The 23,414-nt window shown below is 36.2% G+C and overlaps 3 protein-coding genes across 3 annotated transcripts in view; all 3 read right to left on the bottom strand.

Moving 5' to 3' along the window:
• Positions 1 to 4,346: 4,346 nt before the first annotated feature.
• The window catches only part of LOC130052625 (ankyrin-1-like), a 37,132-nt gene continuing 18,064 nt past the window's right edge, over positions 4,347 to 23,414 (bottom strand). The window contains exon 3 of the mRNA XM_056158143.1: positions 4,347 to 10,603. Within this exon, the coding sequence (XP_056014118.1) occupies positions 5,880 to 10,532 (4,653 nt within the window). The 5' untranslated portion in view covers positions 10,533 to 10,603 and the 3' untranslated portion in view covers positions 4,347 to 5,879. The remainder of the gene's footprint in view (positions 10,604 to 23,414) is intronic.
• On the bottom strand, positions 18,307 to 20,160 carry LOC130053589 (ankyrin-3-like). The gene has a single exon (XM_056160938.1). The coding sequence runs from the start codon at positions 20,158 to 20,160 to the stop codon at positions 18,307 to 18,309; it is 1,854 nt and encodes a 617-aa protein (XP_056016913.1).
• On the bottom strand, positions 20,238 to 22,301 carry LOC130053588 (uncharacterized). Its single transcript, XM_056160937.1, has one exon. The coding sequence runs from the start codon at positions 22,299 to 22,301 to the stop codon at positions 20,238 to 20,240; it is 2,064 nt and encodes a 687-aa protein (XP_056016912.1).

The following is a 23,414-nucleotide window of genomic DNA, read 5'->3' as shown; positions in this document are numbered from 1 at the left end:
ATGTTGCCCATAGCTGCATGATAAAAATTCATGGCTAACCAGGTTAGAGGTTTGTACATTGGACACAACCATGTCATCAAGGCTACTGAGATTGAGTTGTTCCGAACAGATGGCACTCGTCTGTATGTCGGTCTTGGGAAATCAATTATTTCTCAACAATATCAAGCGGCCTTGGAATTTCTTTTTTCTTTTTCTTCAAATGTCAAGGTTTTTCTTACCCGCCGCACAAGTAATTTATCATTTCGTGCTTGTTGCTGTTTGCCGATTGTGCGTTTACTGTAATTTTTGTGCAACTCCAGTTTCAAGTACTGTGGTTTGATCAAATGACTTATTCTTATCCATGTAATTCTTTATTGTATTTTGAGTTTCACTCAGCTTTTAATCCTACAAGTTTTTGTGGGGGACATTGTTCCAATGTCTGTGGCCGAACTGGGGAGTCGGTAATGGTATGTGATGACTGTTTATGCTCCAAAACCTGGTTGTTTCCCCCACCTGCTTCTAAAGCAGGGGGCAATTTACACAATCTGATTAAAACCAGATCCTGAGATCCGCTCACTTAGATCGCTACACTAGGATCTGACGTAACCCCATAGGGGGTCATGTCCGCATGACCTTTCGCTTGGAATATTCATGAGAACTATCAGCCAGTCAGATTGCGCCATACAGACAATGATGGCTATTTAGGCGGTTCCTGGCAATTCGTAAACAAATTGCTGCAATCTGTCTCCCACGAAGTTTATTCCACACTGTAAAGTTGTATATTCTCGCATAACGAATTTTAAACTTTCGCAATAATGCCTAATCTATTCCGTTCATTCAAACAACAAAACGTACGATATGAAATATACCCAAATTAAATTAATTGTGAATTCAGATTTATGTATGAATAGGGACGGGTACGAATTGAATAGTTTTCAAGATGGTCTACTTAAATAACGCGAGGAATATAACGCCAGTCGACGTAAACGGTGCATTGTGACGTCGCATCTAGCTGTGATATGTTTTCTTTCAAACCAAACAATCGAAGCCATTTTCCTTGAATTGTGAACTCCATTGGGATTTTTTAGCGTTTGAATGAAAGAAAACCCGCAGAGAATACAGACGTTGTTTAAATCGCATGTTTTGACAGGTGTGCAGTCGTCTGTCATTTTTTTTTTTTTTGCATCTCTAACGTAAATGACGCAAAGGTTCATGGGAGAAAAATTATCGTTGGTATAAATCGACAGGGTGAATTTCATTGGTTTAACGAAAGGTCATGCGGACGTGACCCTATATGGGGTTACGTCAGATCCTAGTGTAGCGATCTAAGTGAGCGGATCTCAGGATCTGGTTTTAATCAGATTGCAATTTACAGTACTAAAAGTCGTACAAGTTAGAACAAGTAAACTAATAGTGGGGCCACCACCGGGGACGGTTGGGCCCACATCCACCTCACTTCAGTGAGGGGATGCTACAGTCTGATGCATGTTTGGGGCTTATGTCCAACATGATAATGTACATAACAGGTAGCACTGCAGGAGACAGGGTGAGAAGGGCGGGTCTCGCTTACCTCCTTAGAACGCTGGCGTCCGTTCAGGTCTGGGCACTGAATGTTTTACTCGGGCCACCCAGTGTACCCCTTACAAGTTAAGTTAAACTGGCTCACTGGGCGACTCCCCAGTTACCCCACAAAATTTTCACATGCGGCCGATATTGTCCATTTCAGTATATCCCGAATGTGTCATTGCTGTTATATGAATAAATTGGTAAACGTTGCTTGTGTCTGTTATTCACTGCAATGAGTCATGGACTGTTATTACAGCCAGTTTTTTGGTTTTATCTATCAGGCGGATTCTTTAATTAATAAATATCCGTATTTAAGCTGGTATTTTCTTTTAATATAAGAACGTCAAGAAATGGCATTTGCGTATCATCTGTTTCCATCGTGAATTTGATATTCGAGTTCATTTGGTTTAGTAGATCGTAAAACTCCGATAACTTATCGACATCATCATCCCACAAGATAAAACAATCATCTAAATATCTCTTCCATTTAGACTGTATATTATTTGCAAATTCTGCCCCCCACAACGTACATAGTTGATCATGTAACTTATGTTCTAGATAACATAGGGTTAATGTTGCATAGGTAGGTGCGACTTTTGTATATTAATTCGCACAACTTTAAACTCCTATTTGACTTCCATATTAATTTGATATATTCTTACCTTTGTGGATCTTGGAAAGAAAATTTTGAAATACTTTTTCTAAATACCACAACGTAAATGAATGTCAAATACTAAGAATATACATCTGGTGCATAACTCGGTTCTGTATAAAATTTAACATTTAGATAACAAAATGGAAACTTACTTGTGTTGAATTTAATCTCTCTATTATTAACGTATATCATTCTTGGCCTGCATTCGATTTATCCAGAGTGGTACCTGTAAACAAACCAAGTTTTTATTAAATCCCATTGCATGTTTTTGGTGTGTTTCAGAACTGGTATTATTTACGAACATGCCCAAATTCTCGTATACTTTGGGTCTCGCGAGACTTTGAAAGGGGAAAGTAAAATTTAAAACCAAGACGGAAAAAGTAGTCGCGATCTTGCGCTCTCTAATTGGCTGAGATCCAACAATGTAGAAATCATACTACGTTATATTTACCTGCACGTGACCTTCCAGGTGAACAGAAGGAATTATTATTTCCACATAGGACCAAAAATAGACCTTCCAGGTGAACATAAGGAATTATTTTTTCCACATAGGACCAAAAATAGGTCGTTGAAACTTATGATTAAAGCAAAGAACAATCTTGAAGGGTTTTTTAATCATTTAATCATATAATAAAACAATAATTCAGCCCTTCGGGCTCGGTGAATATTGTACTCCTCAGGTGTCTAAATCATCGTATTGACCTCAAAAACAGCAATTATTGTATAATGCTTCATGACTTTTCAAAAACATATCTTTTGACAAAAATGCATGTACATGGGTATAAATCAAAGGAATAAATAAATAACGATATAATTATCTTTAAATCTTGGATAACACTGCATGTGCTGTACTCCCTCTTTCCAGGAGCGGATTACGGGGGTTGCAACTCCCCCTCCCTATAGGATGAATTTGTTCAACAAATCTAGTCATATTATTTGTCATTTTAGGGTCTTTTGGGGCAGAAAAAGTACAAACTTGGATCACAACCTCCCCTTCAAAATTTTATAAATCCGTCACTGCTCTCTCTCTCTCTCTCTCTCTCTCTCTCTCTCTCTCTCTCTCTCTCTCCAGTGATATAAACATTATACTTAGAAATTTCATTGACCTCTCACTTGTAACATGTTGAGAGTGAGAGTGAGATTAATAAAAGTCTTCTGACTTGTTTCGCTATCTTTTATAATACATAATATATAGTTTGTAATCATGAATATCAACTTATTTCTGAATAAAACATTGTTTAAACTAGAATAACCAGATATTATCAATTTATTCATGTTTAAAGGATCAATGACCTTCATTTTTGCAGTTACTGGAAGTAGGATGTGTGCTTACCGTTGGGGTCCTAAGATTTGAACAGATAAAATAAAAGTAATAAATAGGGTATTGTAAAGCTAACGGTATCAAAATCTTTATTATGGGCTGAGTTTTAAGGTTGTATCATATCTCTTGTAATAACAAAGTTTAGTTTATTCGATTTTACGAAGAACGTACACATTTTAGAATATCGTTAAATTGAAGAGGTGGGAAGGGGGAGGAGGAGTATAGACCTATATCCAGTATTTGGTGCTTAATTCTGTCCAAGATATGGTATTATTAATACCAAAACTTTCAAGAGTAATCTGTAAAGATAAATAAATAAATAACAGACACTTGGGAAGAAAAGCATACCAAAGCCTATTGGTATATTAAAATAAATTTACATTTACATATTATAGAACTTAACTTGAACGTTAGTGATAACCCGGAACGAGAATTATAGGTATGTATTTAGCGTTCCTAAATCATGCAACACCGGACGACAATATGTACCGTCACACACACTTTGAATAAGATCATTTCGATTTGCTGACCAATCAACAAAGAGGGAAATAGTGTCAAACGTGTCCAAGACTATCAATAAGTTGTTCAACTCGGCTATATGTCAATATTTTCTCGTAATTACGAGATCTTTTCTCGTAATTTCGAGATAATTATCCCGTAATTACGAGATCTCGTAATTACGAGGTAATGGAATGTGAATTTTTTTTTTTTTACATGATACCAATAGGCTTTTGTAAAAGCACGATGAAACCATATGATGATATAAATATAATCGGGTATGTAACGTAACATTGCTTTCAATAAAGGGGGAGGCAAGGTGAAGTGGGTTTTTTAAAAATCTTTTATTTAAAATACTTATTTCATAATGCAAACATACATCATAACAATCATAATGCATACCATACATCAGAAAGATGAGAAAAATTCATTTTTCCATTTCATATGATGCATACATCATAATAATAGTGATGCATTTCAAAATACATATCATGCATAAGAAAATTGTAATGTACATACATCATATTAATCACAGTGACTGCTCCATTGTTTCTGTATAACGGAATTTCCAACTTCAGCAAAAGTTTCCATCACCATCCTTTAATATGGTGATAGATATTCCCTTTATTCTGACAGGCCAGGTCTTCATAGCATGGGAACTTGTCACTTTTGCAATGAGTATTGAAACTTAATTATGAAATCAAAAAAGAAATATTTATAATACATCATATCCGTTTTAATCTACATTGTTCATTCTACGTATAGATAAATGAACACTAAAATACAAATCTAAAATCATTAGTTTTATTGGCTATTATCATTATGCTAGCAAACATTTCTCTGTGCTTATTTTGATTTTGAAATTAAACAAGTGACACTAAATGTGTGGTATCTGCACATTGAAAACATTAAGACCACGTGCTCTGTTCTGAATGTGCGCTGCTCTTAAAATCGAATTCATTATAATGACAACACAATTGTAACACTTTTATGATATGTAAATTGATATCAAATTGAATTCTATTGAACACAAAAATATTAATAAATCAATCATTTCATCAGTATACTTTTTGGTGTACTAGTACATAAGTTAGGAAGGGAAAAGCAAATTTTGTCAATAAATTAATCAATAGATAATCAATAAAAATCAATCAGATTGGTAGTACATGTAGTTCATGTTTATTCTAATGTACATATATCATTTTATTTCTACAACTTTGAAAAACTAAAACCAATAATAAATCAATGAAATCAATCATAATTCTGAAGAAGAAAATCAATATGCCCATTGTTTCATTAGTTGTGCAATCTGTTTTGGTGGGTGCTAGTACATACAGATATGAAGGGAGAAGAAAATGATTTATTTAATAAACTGATCAATAGATATTCAATAAAATCAACCAGATTGGTGGTAGTTCATGATTATTTTAAAGTGCACGTTTACAAAACAACAGAAACATATCATTTATCTGCTATGACTTTGAAAAACTAAAACCAATGAAATCAATCAAAATTTTGAATTAACAAAATGTGTTTGGTTGAGGCCAAAACAATTCAGTATTCAAAAGGAGATAACATCACTAAAATATGTCGCATAGTATTCAAAAAGAGAGAATATCACTAAAATCTGTCGCTCAGTATTCAAAAGGAGAGAATATCACTAAAATCTGTCGCACATTATACAAAAAGAGAGAATATCACTAAAATCTGTCGCTCAGTATTCAAAAGGAGAGAATATCACTAAAATCTGTCGCACGGTATTCAAAAGGAGAGAATAACACTAAAATCTGTCGCACAGTATTCTAGAGGAGAGAATATCACTAAAATCTGTCACACAGTATTCAAAAGGAGAGAATATCACTAAAATCTCTTTTGGCGCAATGTCTTTGTTAGCTTTGCAAAGTTTCTTCTCCTTGGAAGAGCTGTTGCTACCGAACTCTGCTTGGCCACGACAATCTCTCTCTGTGAATCAGAAATACTGTTATTTTTCCCCTCGTGTATTTTTTTCTGAAGAAACTTTTTCAGTTTTGTGTTTCCTAATTTCGTCGCAATATCAAGTGGACTAAGTCCAGTTTTTGAACAAAGATTAATGTCTGCCCCATACTGAAGGAGTGTTTTCACATTCCGAAGATAGCCAGTGTTGGATGCTGCATAGAGAGCAGTTTCTCCATTTCCATTACGTGCATTGATATTGGCGCCATTTTTCAGTAGATATGCAACAACATTATCTTGATCAGGGAATATACAAGCCGACTGCAGTGCAAAATATCCAGAATTATCTCGAGCATTAATATTAGCTCCATGATCAACGAGAGCCTGAATTCGATCCCTTTTCTCGGGTCGTGTTTCCAGTGCCATCAACATTGGAGTAATTCCGTCACAGTTGGAAACATTTGGATTGGCATTGTTGTTCAATAGAACTGTCATGCAATCTAGGGTGTCAGTATAATAAGCGCTTGCATGCAGAGCTGTGTTTCCACGTTCATCTTGTTCGTTGACGTTAGCTCCATGTTCGATGAGAAGCTTTGCTATCCCAGAATTTCGAGACTCAATGGCCTTTACTAGCAAGGTTTCCCCACCAAATTTTTTCGTATCGATGATATTAGCCCCATGGCGTAAAAGTTCTTTGGTAATTTGAAAATAACCATTCCCGACAGCAGCAAAAAGAGGAGAATATGCAGAAGAACCGTCGGGGTTCTTGGGATTAACTTCTGCATTGGCCTCTAGAAGAATATCCACTACTTCCTTAAATCCGATGTCGCATGCTAAATAAAGAGCAGATGTGTCACATGCTACAATGTTCACATTTGCGCCATGATCTAACAAAAACAATGCAGTCATCAGATGTTCCCCTTCTAAAGCTTTCTGTAAAGGCGTGTTCGTGTATTCGTCATAGTCATCAATATCCATTCCATGATCAAGTAGTATTTTCACCACGTCTGTATGACCTCGAAAACATGCGTAGTGTAAAGCATTTTCGTCATCTTCTTCGTTGCAGAGTGTGACATCGGCTCCGAACTTCAGAAGAATTTTCACGATTCCACTCCATCCCTTTCTCGACGCAGTTATCAAAGGAGTGTCTCCAACGTCATCCTGCACGTTAACATTCGCCCCGTTTCCCAAAAGAATTTCAACAATGTCATAATGTCCGAAATAGGAGGCTATTAACAAAGGGTTTTTCGAGCTCGTGCCATTGATATTTTTACCGTGTTTTAACAGTTCTTGAACAATTCCATGATGCCCATATCGAGATGCAATATACATTGAAGTGCTTCCATCTTTTTTACCTAAGTTGACATCTGCTTTGTTGACTAACAGAAGTTTTACAATATCAGTATGTCCATTTTCAGACGCCAAATACAGTGCTGTTATCCCCGCAACATTGGATTGGTTAACATCAGCCCCATGACTCAGAAGTTCGCGAACTATATTTTCATATCCACAAGATGAAGCCCGTATCAAGGGACTGTTTCCGTTTTTCGTGCAGATATTCACATCTGCTTTCTTCCGTAGAAGTAGCATCACTATTTCATAGTGACCATTATCTGCCGCATAGAATAATGCAGTTGCTTGTTGTATAGTGCAATGATTGACATTTGCACCATTTTCTAGTAATATCTGAACGTTCAAACGGTGGCCATTCTGTGACGCAATATCCAAAGCCGTATTTGCATTTTTTGTTTCCATGTTAACATTCACACCACTGTTCAGTAATAATTTAAGAATATCATCATATCCGGAACCAGCAGCAGAATATAAAGGGCTTATCTTGCTTGCATTTTTAGAAATATTTGCATCAGCGCCATTTTTCAAAAGCAATTCAACAATTTCCTTGTGCCCATTACCAACAGCAGTCGACAAAGATGAAGTGTCATCAGATAATATACGATTATCATATTCTAAAAGCCTTTCAACGATCCTTTTATGGCCATGCTTGCAGGCTACGGAGAACGGCTTGTATATCAATCTCCCTTTTAGTTCTTGGGTGCTATCTTTAGAAAGAAACATCTCTACTACATCAACGTGTCCATTAAGGGATGCTAAATATAATGGCATCGGGCCTCTTGTGGTACTGAGATTTATATCTGCACCACTCTCCAGCAACAATTGAACAATTTCAATATTCCCTACTTCTGAAGCAAAATGTAGCGCATTAAGGTTTTCTTCGTCAGTTTCTTTCACATTCGCACCATTCCTAATCATAAACTGAACTGTATCGACATATCCCCTTTGACAAGAAAAAGCAAGGGCAGAAGGTAATTCACTAGGATGATTGTTTACATTTGCACCTTTCTGTTCAAGAAGAGTAAGGGTCTTTAAACGGTTTTCTTCCACTAACTCTTCGTATTTTCTTGCGGAATGACCCACTGCCTGACTACTAGTCCAGTGGATATTTTGGAGATGGTACTTTTCGACTGCTGATGCCAAGAAAAAAGGCGATTCTTTGTTTTGTGTTGTTATGTTAACATCACACTCCCCATCTAAAAGAAGACCTAAGACGTCAGTGTTCAGGAAGTTGGCAGCAATGTGCACAGGGTAGATATTTTCTTGTTTACTCCAGCATGTATGTTTGTCATCAACATTATCTATGACTAGTCTGGCAAGATCTTCTCGTCCATTGACACAACAGGCGCACATTAAAGGAACATTCTTGAAGCATTCAGATCTGTCTTCATTCTCGGCCTTCTTTCTGATCAATGTGAACATGGTGTGGAAAAGATCGTTCAGGTTTAATATAAGTGACAGAATTATTGGAGATACTTCCTTACTTAGTGCAATGAAATCCAGTCGAGACAAGCCAGTCATTTTTTTTCGTACTTCCGAGCTTGCAATTGTAAGGTCAGCATCTAGTTTTGATGTTAAAGTCACCCGTATCAGATCTTCGTACGGGATTGCTTCGAATCGCATTTGCAGATTGGACAAGACTCTCACATCCCGGATCCAAGGACTCAGAAAAACATCCAAAAATGTGCCATTCTTTATATCTTCCAGAATTCTATCCACAAATGAATTGATATATGCGTCTTGTAATTGAACGTTTGGAAAGATTCCCCCTTTTGCAATCGAGCAAGTTGTCAAAGTACGAAAGAATTTACTTGGACAGTATTTCAAGAATAGTTCTGGAAAATGTGTACAAAATATATGAGTCAACGCCAGCAAAAACGAATCGTTTGTAATTTGAAAAATTTTACCCACTCTCATCACGAAGTAGTGACCCCTGAGATACTTAAAGTTTTCGAAGAGAATTCTTTTAGAAAAGTTTTCTGGAAAGTTTAAAATTTCCAATACGTCCTCTATCATTTCTTCATGCCATTCATCATCATCATAATCATCATCATCATCATCATCGTCATCATCATCATCATCGTCGTCATCATCATCATCATCATCATCGTCGTCGTCGTCGTCATCGTCACCATCATCATCATCATCATCATCATCATCATCATCATCATCATCATCATCTTTCTCCTCCTCCTCATCTTCCTCATCATTGCTGTTGACGCTGACATATTTATTTTCATCATCTTTGTTGTCACCACCATCATAGTTGTTAGTAAACGCCTCTTTATTTTTCTCATTGTTTTTCTTTTCATTTTCTCTGTCATCATTGACTATCCTATTCTCCTCGTACATGCTATTTGTGTCATCACAATCATGTATTTCCTCTTCAAAACTGCTTTTCGTTAATCGATTTCCACTCAAGGTAAGTAGAAACAGACATAAAAACTTTTCTTTTGAACTGTCTTTCAAAGACAAAATTTCCTTTTTTATTTCTTCAAAGGGTTCTCTGTAAAATGCTTGTAAATCCCTTTCAAGAATTTTGCAGGTATTCGCCATATCAGATATTAAGGGGAATGCTTTTTCAGTTTTAAGTAATTCATTGATATCACTTTCAGTAAGTTTTGAACAATCTATATGCTTCTTTAAAATTTTTTCTTTTTCTTCTTTACAGATTTTAATCTCCTCTTCGTCCATATCAATGACAGTGAATTTACTGAAATAGCATTCAAGAATCTTCTCAGTAAGAGTCGACCTGCAAGTCACAATAACTTTTGGAGTTTTGATCTTTTTTTCATTCTGCCCATTTGTCGAAAAATAACGGTTCAGCAAATTCTTCTGTAAGTACCACCGTCTACATGATTTTTCGTCCAATGCAGTTTTTCCTATCGGATCGTTGATAATGAAGAGAACGGATTTTCTTTTCACAGGAGCAGATTTAATGTCTCTGATATTTTTCACCATTACAACCTCCCACTTCCGAGACCTATACTTTAATGCTATGTTTAGAGCAATGGCGGATTTACCACATCCAGTCTCTCCTTGTATGATAACTTTGTTAAAAGTTCGTAATGTTTTCTCTGCCAATTTGAAGGCTCTTGTCGAAATGAACTTTTTCTCTCTTTGTTCCCAAAGTTTCATCCAAGATGGCACGTATTCATCATCACTGTCCTCATCCTCTGTGTCTGAGTCTACAGAGGGAAAGCGGTGGCCACATCCACACCTAGGCATCTCTAAATTTACCTGGAAGTATATTTATTCCCTGGTCAATCCTAGCCACAAAGTGATTCTTGAAGTTTCACCTGAAAATAATAATTAAATAAAAGGTTATCAGTGTGAAAGCGTTTTCCCTCCCACTTAACCACCATCAGTTCTAGTTGATAAACTTTTATCGCACCAGTGCATGTTTTCCATCACAATTATTATTTCCTGTAAACACGGTAGATACTTTACTTGCATTATATGTAATATTTTAGCTATTGAACAGGTTGGGTACATTGCACAAATGAGATATCATAGCCTAGGTGGGATACCATCAAAAATAAAAAAATACCCCGGCTTAGATTTTGATATATACGCGATGCTTTCAAAGATGTAGCTCCACCTTGGGGAGTTGGGGAGGATCACAACTATTTTGAAATTTAAACCAAAATAAAATAATAATACATGTAGACACCTAGCATCCTTTTTTCAAAGTGGAGGGGGGGGGGCATTGGAGTAGAAGTTAACTTCTTTAAAATTCTTTATTCTTGACAAGCAAACAACTATTATTTTCATATATCTTCAAAATCTTAAACATCCCTGTAAATTTCTACGTCTCGGATACTAGTAATGTAGACGCCATTACGTCTCGGATACTAATAATGTAGACACCATTACGTCTCGGATACTAGTAATGCAGACGTCATTACGTCTCGGATACTAGTAATGCAGACGCCATTACGTCTCGGATACTAGTAATGCAGACACCATTACGTCTCGGATACTAGTAATGCAGACACCATTACGTCTCGGATACTAGTAATGCAATCGGATCACGCGCTCGTCATTTTCCGTAACCGGCAAGAAGACGCGGACGTAGATCGGCGCAAGAATTGCATCAAATTGATGCATTTCTTCGCCGGAAGCGCGCCTGTGGATGAGTGTTAAAAGGCCAGAACCGAATCCCTGACTAGTATGTTATTTATATTTTCACCAGAGATTCAGTTTTGGTATCATTAACGTCTTATTCACTCTAATACATAACATGTAAGTGGAAATTGATAGTGGTACAATACCTTAGATGTGTATAATATCTTAGATGCTTTTGAAAGTTCACGTTTCATAGTGTAACGTACGACTGTGGCGTCAAAGTTACGTTTACGTATACGTAGCAACCAACTCTGATGGCGTCGATCCACATACGAGGTTCATTTGTAGTCTCGTTCAACCAGACACTCGGCTGTCTCCGTAAATCTCCGACGAGCAGAGAGTCTGGTAAAGACACGCGATAATAACTGTTACCGCTAGGGAGCGCTAATTTAGTTTCCGTTGGATTCTCTCTGACATAAACAGTCAATTCCGAAATTTGACGCTATTTAGTTGATCCTTCATTAGTGATACAAATGGGAAAATCATAACTATAAGTCCAATAAAAAGAAATTACGCTCTTTGTCAGCTGGAAATTGTACTTTCACTTTTGCCTCCTAAAGTAATTTTGATAAAACGGTTTTACCATTTCCCGTCGGTAGAACAGCATAAATCCTTTCCTTTTGCAAAAGTTTTTATAACCACTCTAGTTGTAAATCCTTAAGCTTAAACGGCAAATTCAATATATTACAAATTTCTTCGGTAGTCGTTATTTTGAAGGTGTGTTGAATCAACCAATCAAATTAAATACCGAAATTTTGGTAAGCCTCGATCTGACGTTACAAACGTTATCGCGTATCTTTACCAGACTCTCTGCTCTTCGGATATTTACGGAAAAAGCAGAGCGTCTGGTTGCACGAGACTAAGTTCATTTGCGGTTACGGAAATAGCCGAGTAGTTACGATTGACTAGTATTGTAGACGTTATTACGTCTCGGATACTAGTAATGTAGACGTCATTACGTCTTGGATACTAGTAATGTAGACGTCATTACGTCTCGGATATTAGTAATGTAGACATCATTTTCAAAATTGTGTCTTTTCATGTTTTCATGAGGTTTTCAGCTTTATTTCGTTTCAATATCTCTCCTCGTCAATGTGTTGCCTATGCCATTTCCTCCCCAAGTCCATGTGAACCTTAGCTTTGTATGTTTGATACAGACACGTAGTTCAGACAGGTCGGCACACCCACTTACAGTACATCCCGATCATTCAATTTATTATATACCCATCAATGTATTGTTCTCTGATACTGTGGATTTCACAGCGTGTGATCCGGTTTTCCGATTCCGTATCAGTATCCTCTGAAACTGATGCCGTCACAATGACGTCACAATGCAACAACGCAACGTTATTTGTGGAAAATGTTGAACTCGTCACAAACGAACCTGCGTATACAAAACATAATTTCATGGTATGTCTGTGTTTTTTATAATTTGGATTACATTAATTATCTTATAAATGTGGATTTAAAATGCACAAGGGGGTATATAATAAATTTATCATTACTACTAGCGTCTCGTGTGATCTGATGATCCGCGCCTGTCAACTCGACGTGATCCGACTCTTCGGATCAAGTTACTGTAGTAATAATATATAATACTATAGTTACTATGATTATTTACGTTATTGTATATATATCAGTGTACAATGCCATTTCGCGATTTCTATAAGTCCCCGCAGCTGACGAGGTCCGAGTTGCAAATATAGATGAAGATGCAAAGGTTGTCACGTGTGAAAAATCTTTACTCCCACCCTGACCCACGTGTATGCAAGATAGCGACGTATGTAGGATGCAGATAATAAATACACTGATCTTTTTCCCAACCCTCAAAACACTCCACAATGAGCCCTGATACTACTGTCTAGTGCACAGTGCATGATGAACGATGTATCTATATTACTGATACTGTGTGAGGTGCCAGGGGTCAGTGTTTTGGTTCTGAAACATGTGGGTAGGCATTCTCTCACCAGAGGGCGTGTTGTACGAGTTTCACTCACACCGTATAATGCGAGTAGCACACGGAACTCTGGATAGAGAATGGTGGGTAGGAGGTATACATGAAAGTCAGATTATGACAGAATAATGAAAAATCATAGTTCCCTTTTATGTCAATAGTTGTAATTCATATTGGTATAGTTAATAAATCATGATCCTAAATTACATGTAATTTATACATACTGGCGCTGGTGCACTAAACATGTTCTGAGCAGGTACCTCTTTCTCGCTTTGATTTTCTCTCATTTGAGCTAATCCGCACCACCCACATACCATCACGGTACTGAGCGAGGGGATTTAGACACGGTCTAGGTTTCGTATTTACACCCATATATATATATATAGGAATCATGGTGACACCTACATGTTGCATATCAACATTTTCATTAAGCACTCAGCTACATTTGACATGTATCCTAAGATTATTCTATACATTTTTACACATTTGTAATATTACTTTAAATATGGTGCATTTCCTTCGTATAAGGAAGTTGATCGGGCCTATAGTTTTAGTGCGAAACTGTCCCCTTCTACCTGAGAGCACCTACTGGCTGTGAAGGAAAAAACCAACAACAACAACAAAAAAACCAAAAAAACAAAACAAAACAAAACCAAACAAACAAACAACCAACCCCCCCCCAAAAAAACCCTCACAAACAAAAAAACCCACTCCTTAGAATATTTTACAAAATAAAAAAAGACATGCACAAAATTAAAAATACTATAAACCTATCCCGGGTCATAATAAACGTTATCAATAGTGCAGTGTGTGCAACGTTATCTGGAGATCTCAGAAAAAAAATGCTGATGATGTTTACTTGTGAAGAAGTCTGCCTAGGAGAAATGATATCATATTGAAAGGAACTTTTACAGAAAAAGGTTAAGATGTTATTAGCAGTGCTATGTGTCGTAATACGTGCGCTGTACAAAGATCGTTATATACTAGTGGTATTAACCCAGCTTAAACTTAATCTATCGGACTTTATATATAGTGTGAATTGAGAGTTTGTTTTCAATGATTGGTAAGTGATTATGTACGTTACAGATTAGTTACCACGTTACAGTGGAGACGAAAGAGTGTCCGGTAACTACTTAGTTATGCTTAACATTCATTATGCTATTGTTATGGCATTACGAATGATAGAAACGGTTAAGAATGGGTACCGTATATATTTTATAGATAATATGCATTAACAAGCGATGCTTAATGCTTAGAGGAAGCAACACGAATTAAAAAAAACCCAGAGTACATTATTCTTTGTTGAACACTGCTTTATATACATGTATATTGCGCTACAACTCTATTTTAAAATTCGTCCAGAGATACTTAAAAAAGACAGAATATTACGTATAGGAAAAACCTCGCAAAATACACAATGAACCTCTCTCTCTCTCTCTCTCTCTCTCTCTCTCTCTCTCTCTCTCTCTATATATATATATATATATATATATATAAATGATTATATAATTAGCTCCCGATAAAGATCAATATCGCATCGATTTGTTCATTTCCTTTGGGAATGAAATGATTGCATTAATCAAAAAAGAAGACCTCGGATCCATAACTTACAATCTGAGAAAATGTCAGTCATTAAAACACACATGTATTTATACTTCTGAATTAACACATTTTGCCAATGTACTCCGAAACGCTTACTCCACAGTTACATAATATTGTTTCATATGTGAGATGAAGTCTGTAAACTATAATAAAATTTTAATTGGTTAGTAAATTGGTTCGTAAAATTTATTAAAAACCTACTTTTGCAAACTACCCCGAAATAGCAAAAATGAGAGTAAAGTGGCGGATCCAAGCGAGTTTTCTTTTCTCTTCGTTGTTTATCGATGCTTGATTTTGATCTTTTAGAAGATAGAAGTTTTGATAATTGTTGAAGATACCTGTTCGTTGCTTTAATCCGTGATTTCAGTTTTGAATCAGCCTTATGGAAATTTCCAGAACGAAGCGAGGCAACATCATACAACCAATCACACATTCTCTGCCCTTTCCGTCAAACTGAGAAGTTGCGATTAGTTTTCAACATGATCAACAAAAATTGTGTAGATGTTGTGTTATACTTATGATAGTTCTGACTAGGCCCATATTTATCCACAGGCACTTGAAGTGTGGATAGCTTGTATATATCTTATGTACATACCCTCATTCTAGAATGAAATTGTTTTTATACAGAACCAATAATTATCAAAAAATATGTTATTTCCCCATCGGTCACCCTCACAAGTCGTTCTGAATAGTTAATTTCTACTTTCTGTAAGCTTTTAAGATGACCACTTGTGAGATACTTAATATATGTAAATATCTCACATGTTGCGGATCCATAGGAGAGTTCCGGTTTTAGCTTTAAAAAGGGGGAGTTTTCTTTTTTAAATTACGCATTTTGAGGGTTGAAACCCCCCCCCCCCCCGTTTGAAAACCAAAATTAAGGTAGAAACGCCCTTTCAAAAATTCTTGTATCCGCCCCTGCATTCATATAGTGCATTATGTTTTCGATTTCGATTATCGCGTTTGACGAGAAGAAACGATGTGTATTCATAATCTTGCTCTTAAATTGTAGCATTGGATAAAAACTACCATCATAAATACATTCGCAATACTGAGTCTAAATTTTGAAATTTGAACGACCGTTGGTCATTTAATGGCATGACGGATTACAATTGCATTCGCAAAATCATTATCTAATTTTCAATACGGAAAGAGATCATTTATATTACACAAGGAACGTTTAATTTGTAGCCCCAAGTGACTTCCATATGATATCAATCAATATAACATAATTAGGCCTAATGCACGCAATTATTCAAAATTTGTTCTTCAATTCATTTGAAATAAAGATAGCGTTCATTCAATTCACGTGCATTAAAAAACTCCTTCCTCTATGCAATATTGTTAGGTTGTGATTTTCATCTAGTTGTTATAATGAATACATCGTGGAGAATTGAGTCAAAACTCAAGTGGATATCTAGATTTAATCAAAGTACAGACTGTACTCCAAGGAGAGGAAAGTTTTCGAAGAAAAAATAATTACTGTATATATTGCAGTCATTTCACCGTTTTCCTTCCAGTATTGAATTATTTTCACTAAATGCGCAGAAAACATTGTTTGGATGAGTGGACCGCGTAAACGGTTACATGTATTAGGAATTGTCGTTAACACGAGGCCAGGCAGAATTAAATATGTACAAAGTGATCACGATCATCCAGGGATCTGGAACATATATATTTCATCATTTGCAACTGCCTGAAAAAGTCCATGGCTATATTAAGGAGAAAATGATGTTAAGGAAAATATTTCAGATGAACATCGAGGTTAAAGTGATAAAAACATTTAATAGTGCTCTAATCTATTTTACATGGATGTTGATAGTTCTACAACACACTAGTGTATTGTCTCACTTTAACTTATACTTGTTTTTGAAAATAGATTTATTTCATTTATTTGATATCTGTTATCTTTTTCCCATCACTTTCACCATTTGGCCACAGTTATAACGGCTATTACATATCCGCATGTACTGGCAAATTCCGAAACGTACACAAGGATACGAAAAATAGAAGAAGAGTACAGTTTTAGTTCAAGTTGTATGGTCCGAATTTCGACAAATTTTGTCCACTTTGTAAAAACACTGTTAAATTTGCGCACATATGTATTTATGATAATATTCCATATGTCATAGATTATTCCACATCTTAAAACCAGAATTATTTAGGTTTTAATCACTGCTCACAAACAACTGTCAAAGGGCCATTTGTAATTGCAAATTCAGAAGATGAGTCCAGTTACAGTCACGTGTCCATTTCAGAGGATCATCGGTGATTCTACCTGTGTAAACCTGTGTATTTTGTTACTACAGTACCATGTCGTAAGTCACTCTTTCAAACCTAGATTTGAATAGTTTCGTCTGAGTTATATACTTTATATTGGGACTCCCCTCATGTGCATGAGGCTATTTATAGGTGCCTAACATCTTGTCGAGTGGCAAATGAATGAATGGGTTTCCACTGTATTTGCTTTTTGAATAATCTTCTCACTTTTTTCTTTTTCATGCAAATGTTTTCAAGCATGTAGTTATGGGAAAGTGGATAAAAAACTAATTTAGCTACATTAAAGTAATTTGTATACTTTAAATAATAATACGGTCCATATCGCTTCACGATAGAATATTGTTTGAAATGTCTAGGGCTTCAATTACGTTTCTGATTCAAATGCATTTTTTCCAACCAAAGTTGTAACTCTAACCAAATATGATTAAAGAAAAAGTGAAGATAACGAACAGTGACAAATCTCTTAATTCTTATAAAGAATACAAAATTAAGAAATTATAAACAATTCAAATTAGAGAGTTGGGTAAACACGGGCCCCTGGACACAACAGATGTGGGATCAAGTGCCTAGAAGGAGTAAGTATCCTCTGTCGACCGGTCACACCCAAACGGGATAATCCGTAATTAATGATTAAAGTTAATTTAATCAGTGTACCAAGAACGGTCTCACAATCGGTATGAAACACGTCAGACAGCATTTGACCCGAAGATAGGCTGTATTGACGAACTAGATCTGTATAAAGACCATAGAAATTGCGACATAATTATCCCCTGTTGAGAGAAAAATTTTCAAAAACGGTATCATTCATATGTAGTATAATATTGTGAGAAAGAATCTATACAAAATATAAATTTATAAAACAATTCATAAACACTATATGTTATGAATTAAAAAATTATTCACTTATGAACCAGTCTAATGTATTCTGGCGTCTCTTTTAAACCAATCAATGATTGTGCAGGTTTTTCAAGATGGACATAGAATACCATTAAATCAATTCAATGTTCGATATAAAAAATTGAAGACGACAGAAGTGCACTAAAAATTTCTTTGCTGCCATGTCTTCTGAAGTTTCATAGAGTTGTTTCTCCTTCCAAGAACTGGCGCTAAAGCATTCTGTCTAACCAAAACAACCTCTCTTTGTGAAACAGAAACACTGTTGTTTTCCAATTTGGAAGATATTTTCTTTTCCCTTTTATTCTTCTCTTCGTTCATATTTTGTTTGAGAAATTTTTCGATATCTGTATATCCGTTTTGCATGGAAATATCAAGTGGACTGAGACCAACGCTCGTGTGAAGGTTAATGTCTGCTCCGTATCGAACAAGTGTTTTCACATTCTCAAGAAAGCCATAAAAGGATGTCACATAAAGTGCAGTTTCTCCATTTTCATCCTGAGCATTTATGTCAGCGCCATTATTTAGTAGATATGGAATAACATCATGTTCATCGGGCCATTTACAAGCAGAGTGTAGTGGTAAACACCCAAAGTTATCACGGGCATTAATGTCAGCTCCGTGAGTAAGGAGAGCCTGCACTCGTTCCTTCGTCTCAGGATTTTTGTGCAGTGCCATCATTAATGGAGTTGTTCCAATATAGTTCCTGACATTCGTATTGGCATTGTTGTTCAATAATATTGTCATGAAATCTAGAGTGTCTGTATAATAAACGCTTGCATGCAGAGCTGTGGTTCCATATTCATCTTGTTCGTTGACATTAGCGCCATATTCAATGAGTAACTTCACTATCCCAAGATTTTGGTTCTCAACAGCCATCGCTAACAAACTTTGGCCGCCATGTCTGTTCGTTTTTATGATATTGGCCCCATGACGTAAAAGTTCTTTTGTAATGTAAAAAGATCCATTTCTGATGGCAGCCAAAAGAGGAGAATCTGCAGGGGAATTATCAGGGTTCTTTGGATTGACGTCTGCATTTAGTTCCAAAAGAATATTCATCAGTTCCTTGAATCCGGCATCACATGCCAAATAAAGAGCACTTGTACCATAGGTGACAATGTTCGCATTTGCGACATGATCTAACAGAAACAAAGCAGTAGTCATACGCTCCCCAAATAAAGCTTGCTGCAATGGTGTGTATTCGTCATGACCATCGATATCCATACCATGATCGAGTAATATCTTAACAATGTCTGTATGACCCATAAAACAAGCGCAGTGTAAAGCATTTTCATCATCTTCATTATAAAGATTGACATCAGCTTCAAACTTCAGAAGAATTTTCACGATTTCACACCATCCCTTTCTGGACGCGGTTATCAAAGGAGTATCTCCGTCGTCATTTTGTACGTTAACATTTGCCCTGTTTTGCAAAAGAATGTCAACAGTTTTGTAATGTCCAAAATACGACGCTGCTAGTAGGGGGTTTTTCGAGGACGTACCACAAATTTTGGTATCCTTTTGCAAAAGTTCTTGAACAATTATATGATGTCCAAATCGAGATGCAATATACAGTGGGGTAAGTCCAACGTCATTGCACAGACTAGCATCTGCTTTGTTTGCCAACAACACTTTTGCAATATCAATGTGGCCATTTTCGGAGGCCAAATAAAGTGCTGTACTTCCCTCGACATCAGCTTCATTTACATTAGCTCCATGACTCAGAAGTTCGCGAACTATATTTTCATATCCACAAGATGAAGCTTGCATCAATGGATTTCTTCCTTTGTTTGTGCAGGAATTCAGTTCTGCTTTCTTTTGCAATAGAAACATCACTATATCATAATGACCATTCTCAGTTGCATGGAACAATGGAGATTTCCTTTCTAAAGTGTAGTGATTGACATTTGCTCCATTTTCAAGTAATGTCTGAACGATAGAATGGTGACCATTTTGTGATGCAATATCCAATGGAATATTCGCATTCATCGTTTCCATGTCGACACTCTCACTGGGTTTTAGTAATAATTCCAAAATACCATCATATCCAGAACCGGAAGCAGAATATAAAGGGCTTATTTTACTATTGTTTTGAACAATATTTGCATCAGCGCCATTTTTTTTAGAAGCAATTCAACAATTTCCTTGTGTCCATTATCAACAGCCGCCAATAAAGCTGAAGTGTTATCAGGCAATTTGCAATGCACGAACGGATCATATTCTAAAAACATTTCGACAATCCTTTCATGACCATGCTTGCAGGCTACGAAGAATGGATTACATTCTGATTTATCCTTCAATACTTGGGTGGTTCCTTTAGAAAGAAACATATCCACTACATCAGCATGTCCATTGAATGATGCTAGATATAACGGCGTCAAACCCTTTGAGGTACAGATATTGATATCTGCACCACTGCACAACAACAGCTGAACAATTTCAATATTTCCTACTTCTGAAGCAAAATGTAGTGCGCCAAAGTTTTCATCATTAGTTTCTTTCACACTCGCACCACTCTTAATCATAAACTGGATTGTATCTATATCTCCTTTTTGACAGGCATATGCAAGGGCAGACGATGATTTATCTGGATGAATATTTACATCTGCACCTCTCTGCCAAAGAAGAGTAAGGATCTTTAAACGGTTCTCCTCGACCAATTCATCGTAAGTTTTAGAGGAGTTGCTCAATTCTTGCTTGAGAGTCCAGGGGATATTTTGGAGGGCGTATTTTCCGGCTGCTGCTGCCAAGAAAAAAGGTGATTCCATGGTTCGTGTAGTCATGTTCACATCATGCTCTCCAACTAAAGCAAGGTCTAAAATGTCAGTGTTGAGGAAGTTGGCAGCAATGTGCATGGGGTAGATATTTTCTCGTTTACTCCAGCATCTTTTTCTGTCATTTGCAATATCTAAAACTAGCCTAGCAAGATCTTCTCGTCCGTTGACACAACATGCACTCATTAGAGGGGCATTATTCAAGTATTTAGATCCATTTGCATTATTTCTTATCAAAGTGAACATGGCGTGATAAAGGTCATCCAGGTTTAATACAAGTGACAGAATTATTGGAGATACTTCCTTACTTAGTCCAATCAAATCCAGTCGAGAAAAGCCAGTCATTTGTTTTCGTACCTTGGGCTTTGCAATCTTCAGATGAGCATTTAATTTGGAGTTGAGAGTCAACTCAATCATCTTTTCATATGGCATTGATTCGAATCGCAAAAGCAGATTGGTCAAGACGCTTTTATCCCGGATCCAAGGACTCAGAAAAACATCCAAAAATGTGCCAGTCTTTATATCTTCCTGAATTATATCCACAAATAAATTGATATAATTATCTTGTAATTGGACTTTTGGAATGATATCCGACTGTGCAGTTGATGTTGTCAAAGTACGAAAAAAATTACTTGGGCAGTATTTTAAGAATTGCGCTGGAAAGCTTGTACAAAATATATGAGTCAATGCTCGCAGAAAAGAACCATTTGTGATTTGAAAAATATCTTTAATTCGTTTCACGAAGTAATGACCTCTAAACTGATTTAAACTTTCGAAGAGAGTTCTTTTGGATGTGCTTTCAGGAAGCTTGAAAGCTTTCAATAAGTCATTTATCATCTGTTTATCGAGTTCATAGTTATCATTATTGTTCTTGCCATCCTCGTTATCATTTTTGTTGTCATTTTTATAATTGTCTATTCTTTCCCCGTTGCAGTCGTTGGACTTCTCAATGTCTTTCTCATTGTTTCCCTTTTCACTTTTTCGGTCATTATTGACTACCCCATTCTCTCTGTCATCGTGAATACTCTCAATATGCTTGTAGTCATCTTCTTTCTCTTCAAAGTTTTCCTTTGTTAATCGATTTCCGCACACGTTTAGTATAAACAAACACATACACTGTTCTTTAGAAATGTCTTTTAAAGATAGAATTTCTTTTTTGATTTCTACAAAAGGTTCTCTGTAAAACGCAAGTATATTTCCTTCAAATGTTTTACTGGCAGAAAGCAGTTCAGATATTAAAGGAAATGATTTCTCAGTTTTCAGTAGTTCATCGACATCGGCATCGGTACATTGTGAACAATCTGTATGCTTCTTTAATATCTTTTCTTTTTCCTCTTTAGCCAATTCAAAGCCCCTTTCATCCATATTGATCAGAGAAAATTGCTTGAAATAGTAACTGACGTCTTCATCAGCAAGACTCGACCTACAAGTCACAATAACTTTTGGAGTTTTGACCTTTTTTTCATTCTGCCTTTTTGTCGAAAAATAACGGTTCAGCAAATTCTTCTGCAAGTACCACTGTCTACAAGATTTTTCGTCCAATACAGTTTTTCCTATCGGATCGTTGATAATGAAAAAAAACAGAGTTTTCTTTCACAGGAGCAGTCTCTGATATTCTTCACCATCACAACTTTCCACTTCCGAGACCTATACTTTAATGCTATGTTTAGAGCAATGGCAGATTTACCACATCCAGTCTCTCCCAGTATGATAACCCTGTTACAATTTCGTAATTTATCCTCTACAAGTTTGGAGGCCCTCGTTGAAACGAATTTTCTATCTTCTTGTTCCCAAAATTTTATCCAAGATGGCATATTTTCGTCGTCACTGTTCTCATCCTCTGCCCCCGAGTCTGCGGAAGGTAAGCGATGTCCACATCCACACCTGGGCATTTTTACACACATTTTGAAGTCCGATGTCTAAACTATTCCGCTAAAGTTTTTTGTTCGGAAATAGAAGGGACATCAGGGATGTGCATGTGACACTTATATGATAAAGTCTTACATGTATGATGTGTTTGTATTTATATAAGATTTTAACAAAGTATGTTATCTGAGGTGATCATTGTAAAGCGGTGACGAGATGTGCTATTACTTGTCTACAATTCGAGTAGATGAATAGAATAGCATTACAATCTAAAGCATTCTCAATTATGTTTTTCTCTAATGAATATCCTTCTACAACTATGTCATGCGTATTGTACCAGTACATGAATAGCTATATGTATATAGTATATCTAAGTTTTGTTAAGAAACACACACTTATTCTAGTGTTTCTTTTCAATTTGATTTAAATACGATCCAAATTATTTCGCTTAATGCTAAGAGTATTTTGGTCTATATACGTTGATGATACTGGACGTGTATTGCTGTGCTGTGTAATTCATAGATACACCTTTCACCTTGTACTAGAAAATTAATTTTTAGGTATTTCTTGAAGGTTTATAATTGAAAACAATTACAGAGTTGAGGCATTAAG

This window comes from Ostrea edulis, chromosome 3 (genome assembly GCF_947568905.1).
Source record: "Ostrea edulis chromosome 3, xbOstEdul1.1, whole genome shotgun sequence".
NCBI classification, from domain to species: Eukaryota; Metazoa; Mollusca; class Bivalvia; order Ostreida; family Ostreidae; genus Ostrea; species Ostrea edulis.
This window is presented reverse-complemented; position numbering and strand designations above follow the sequence as displayed.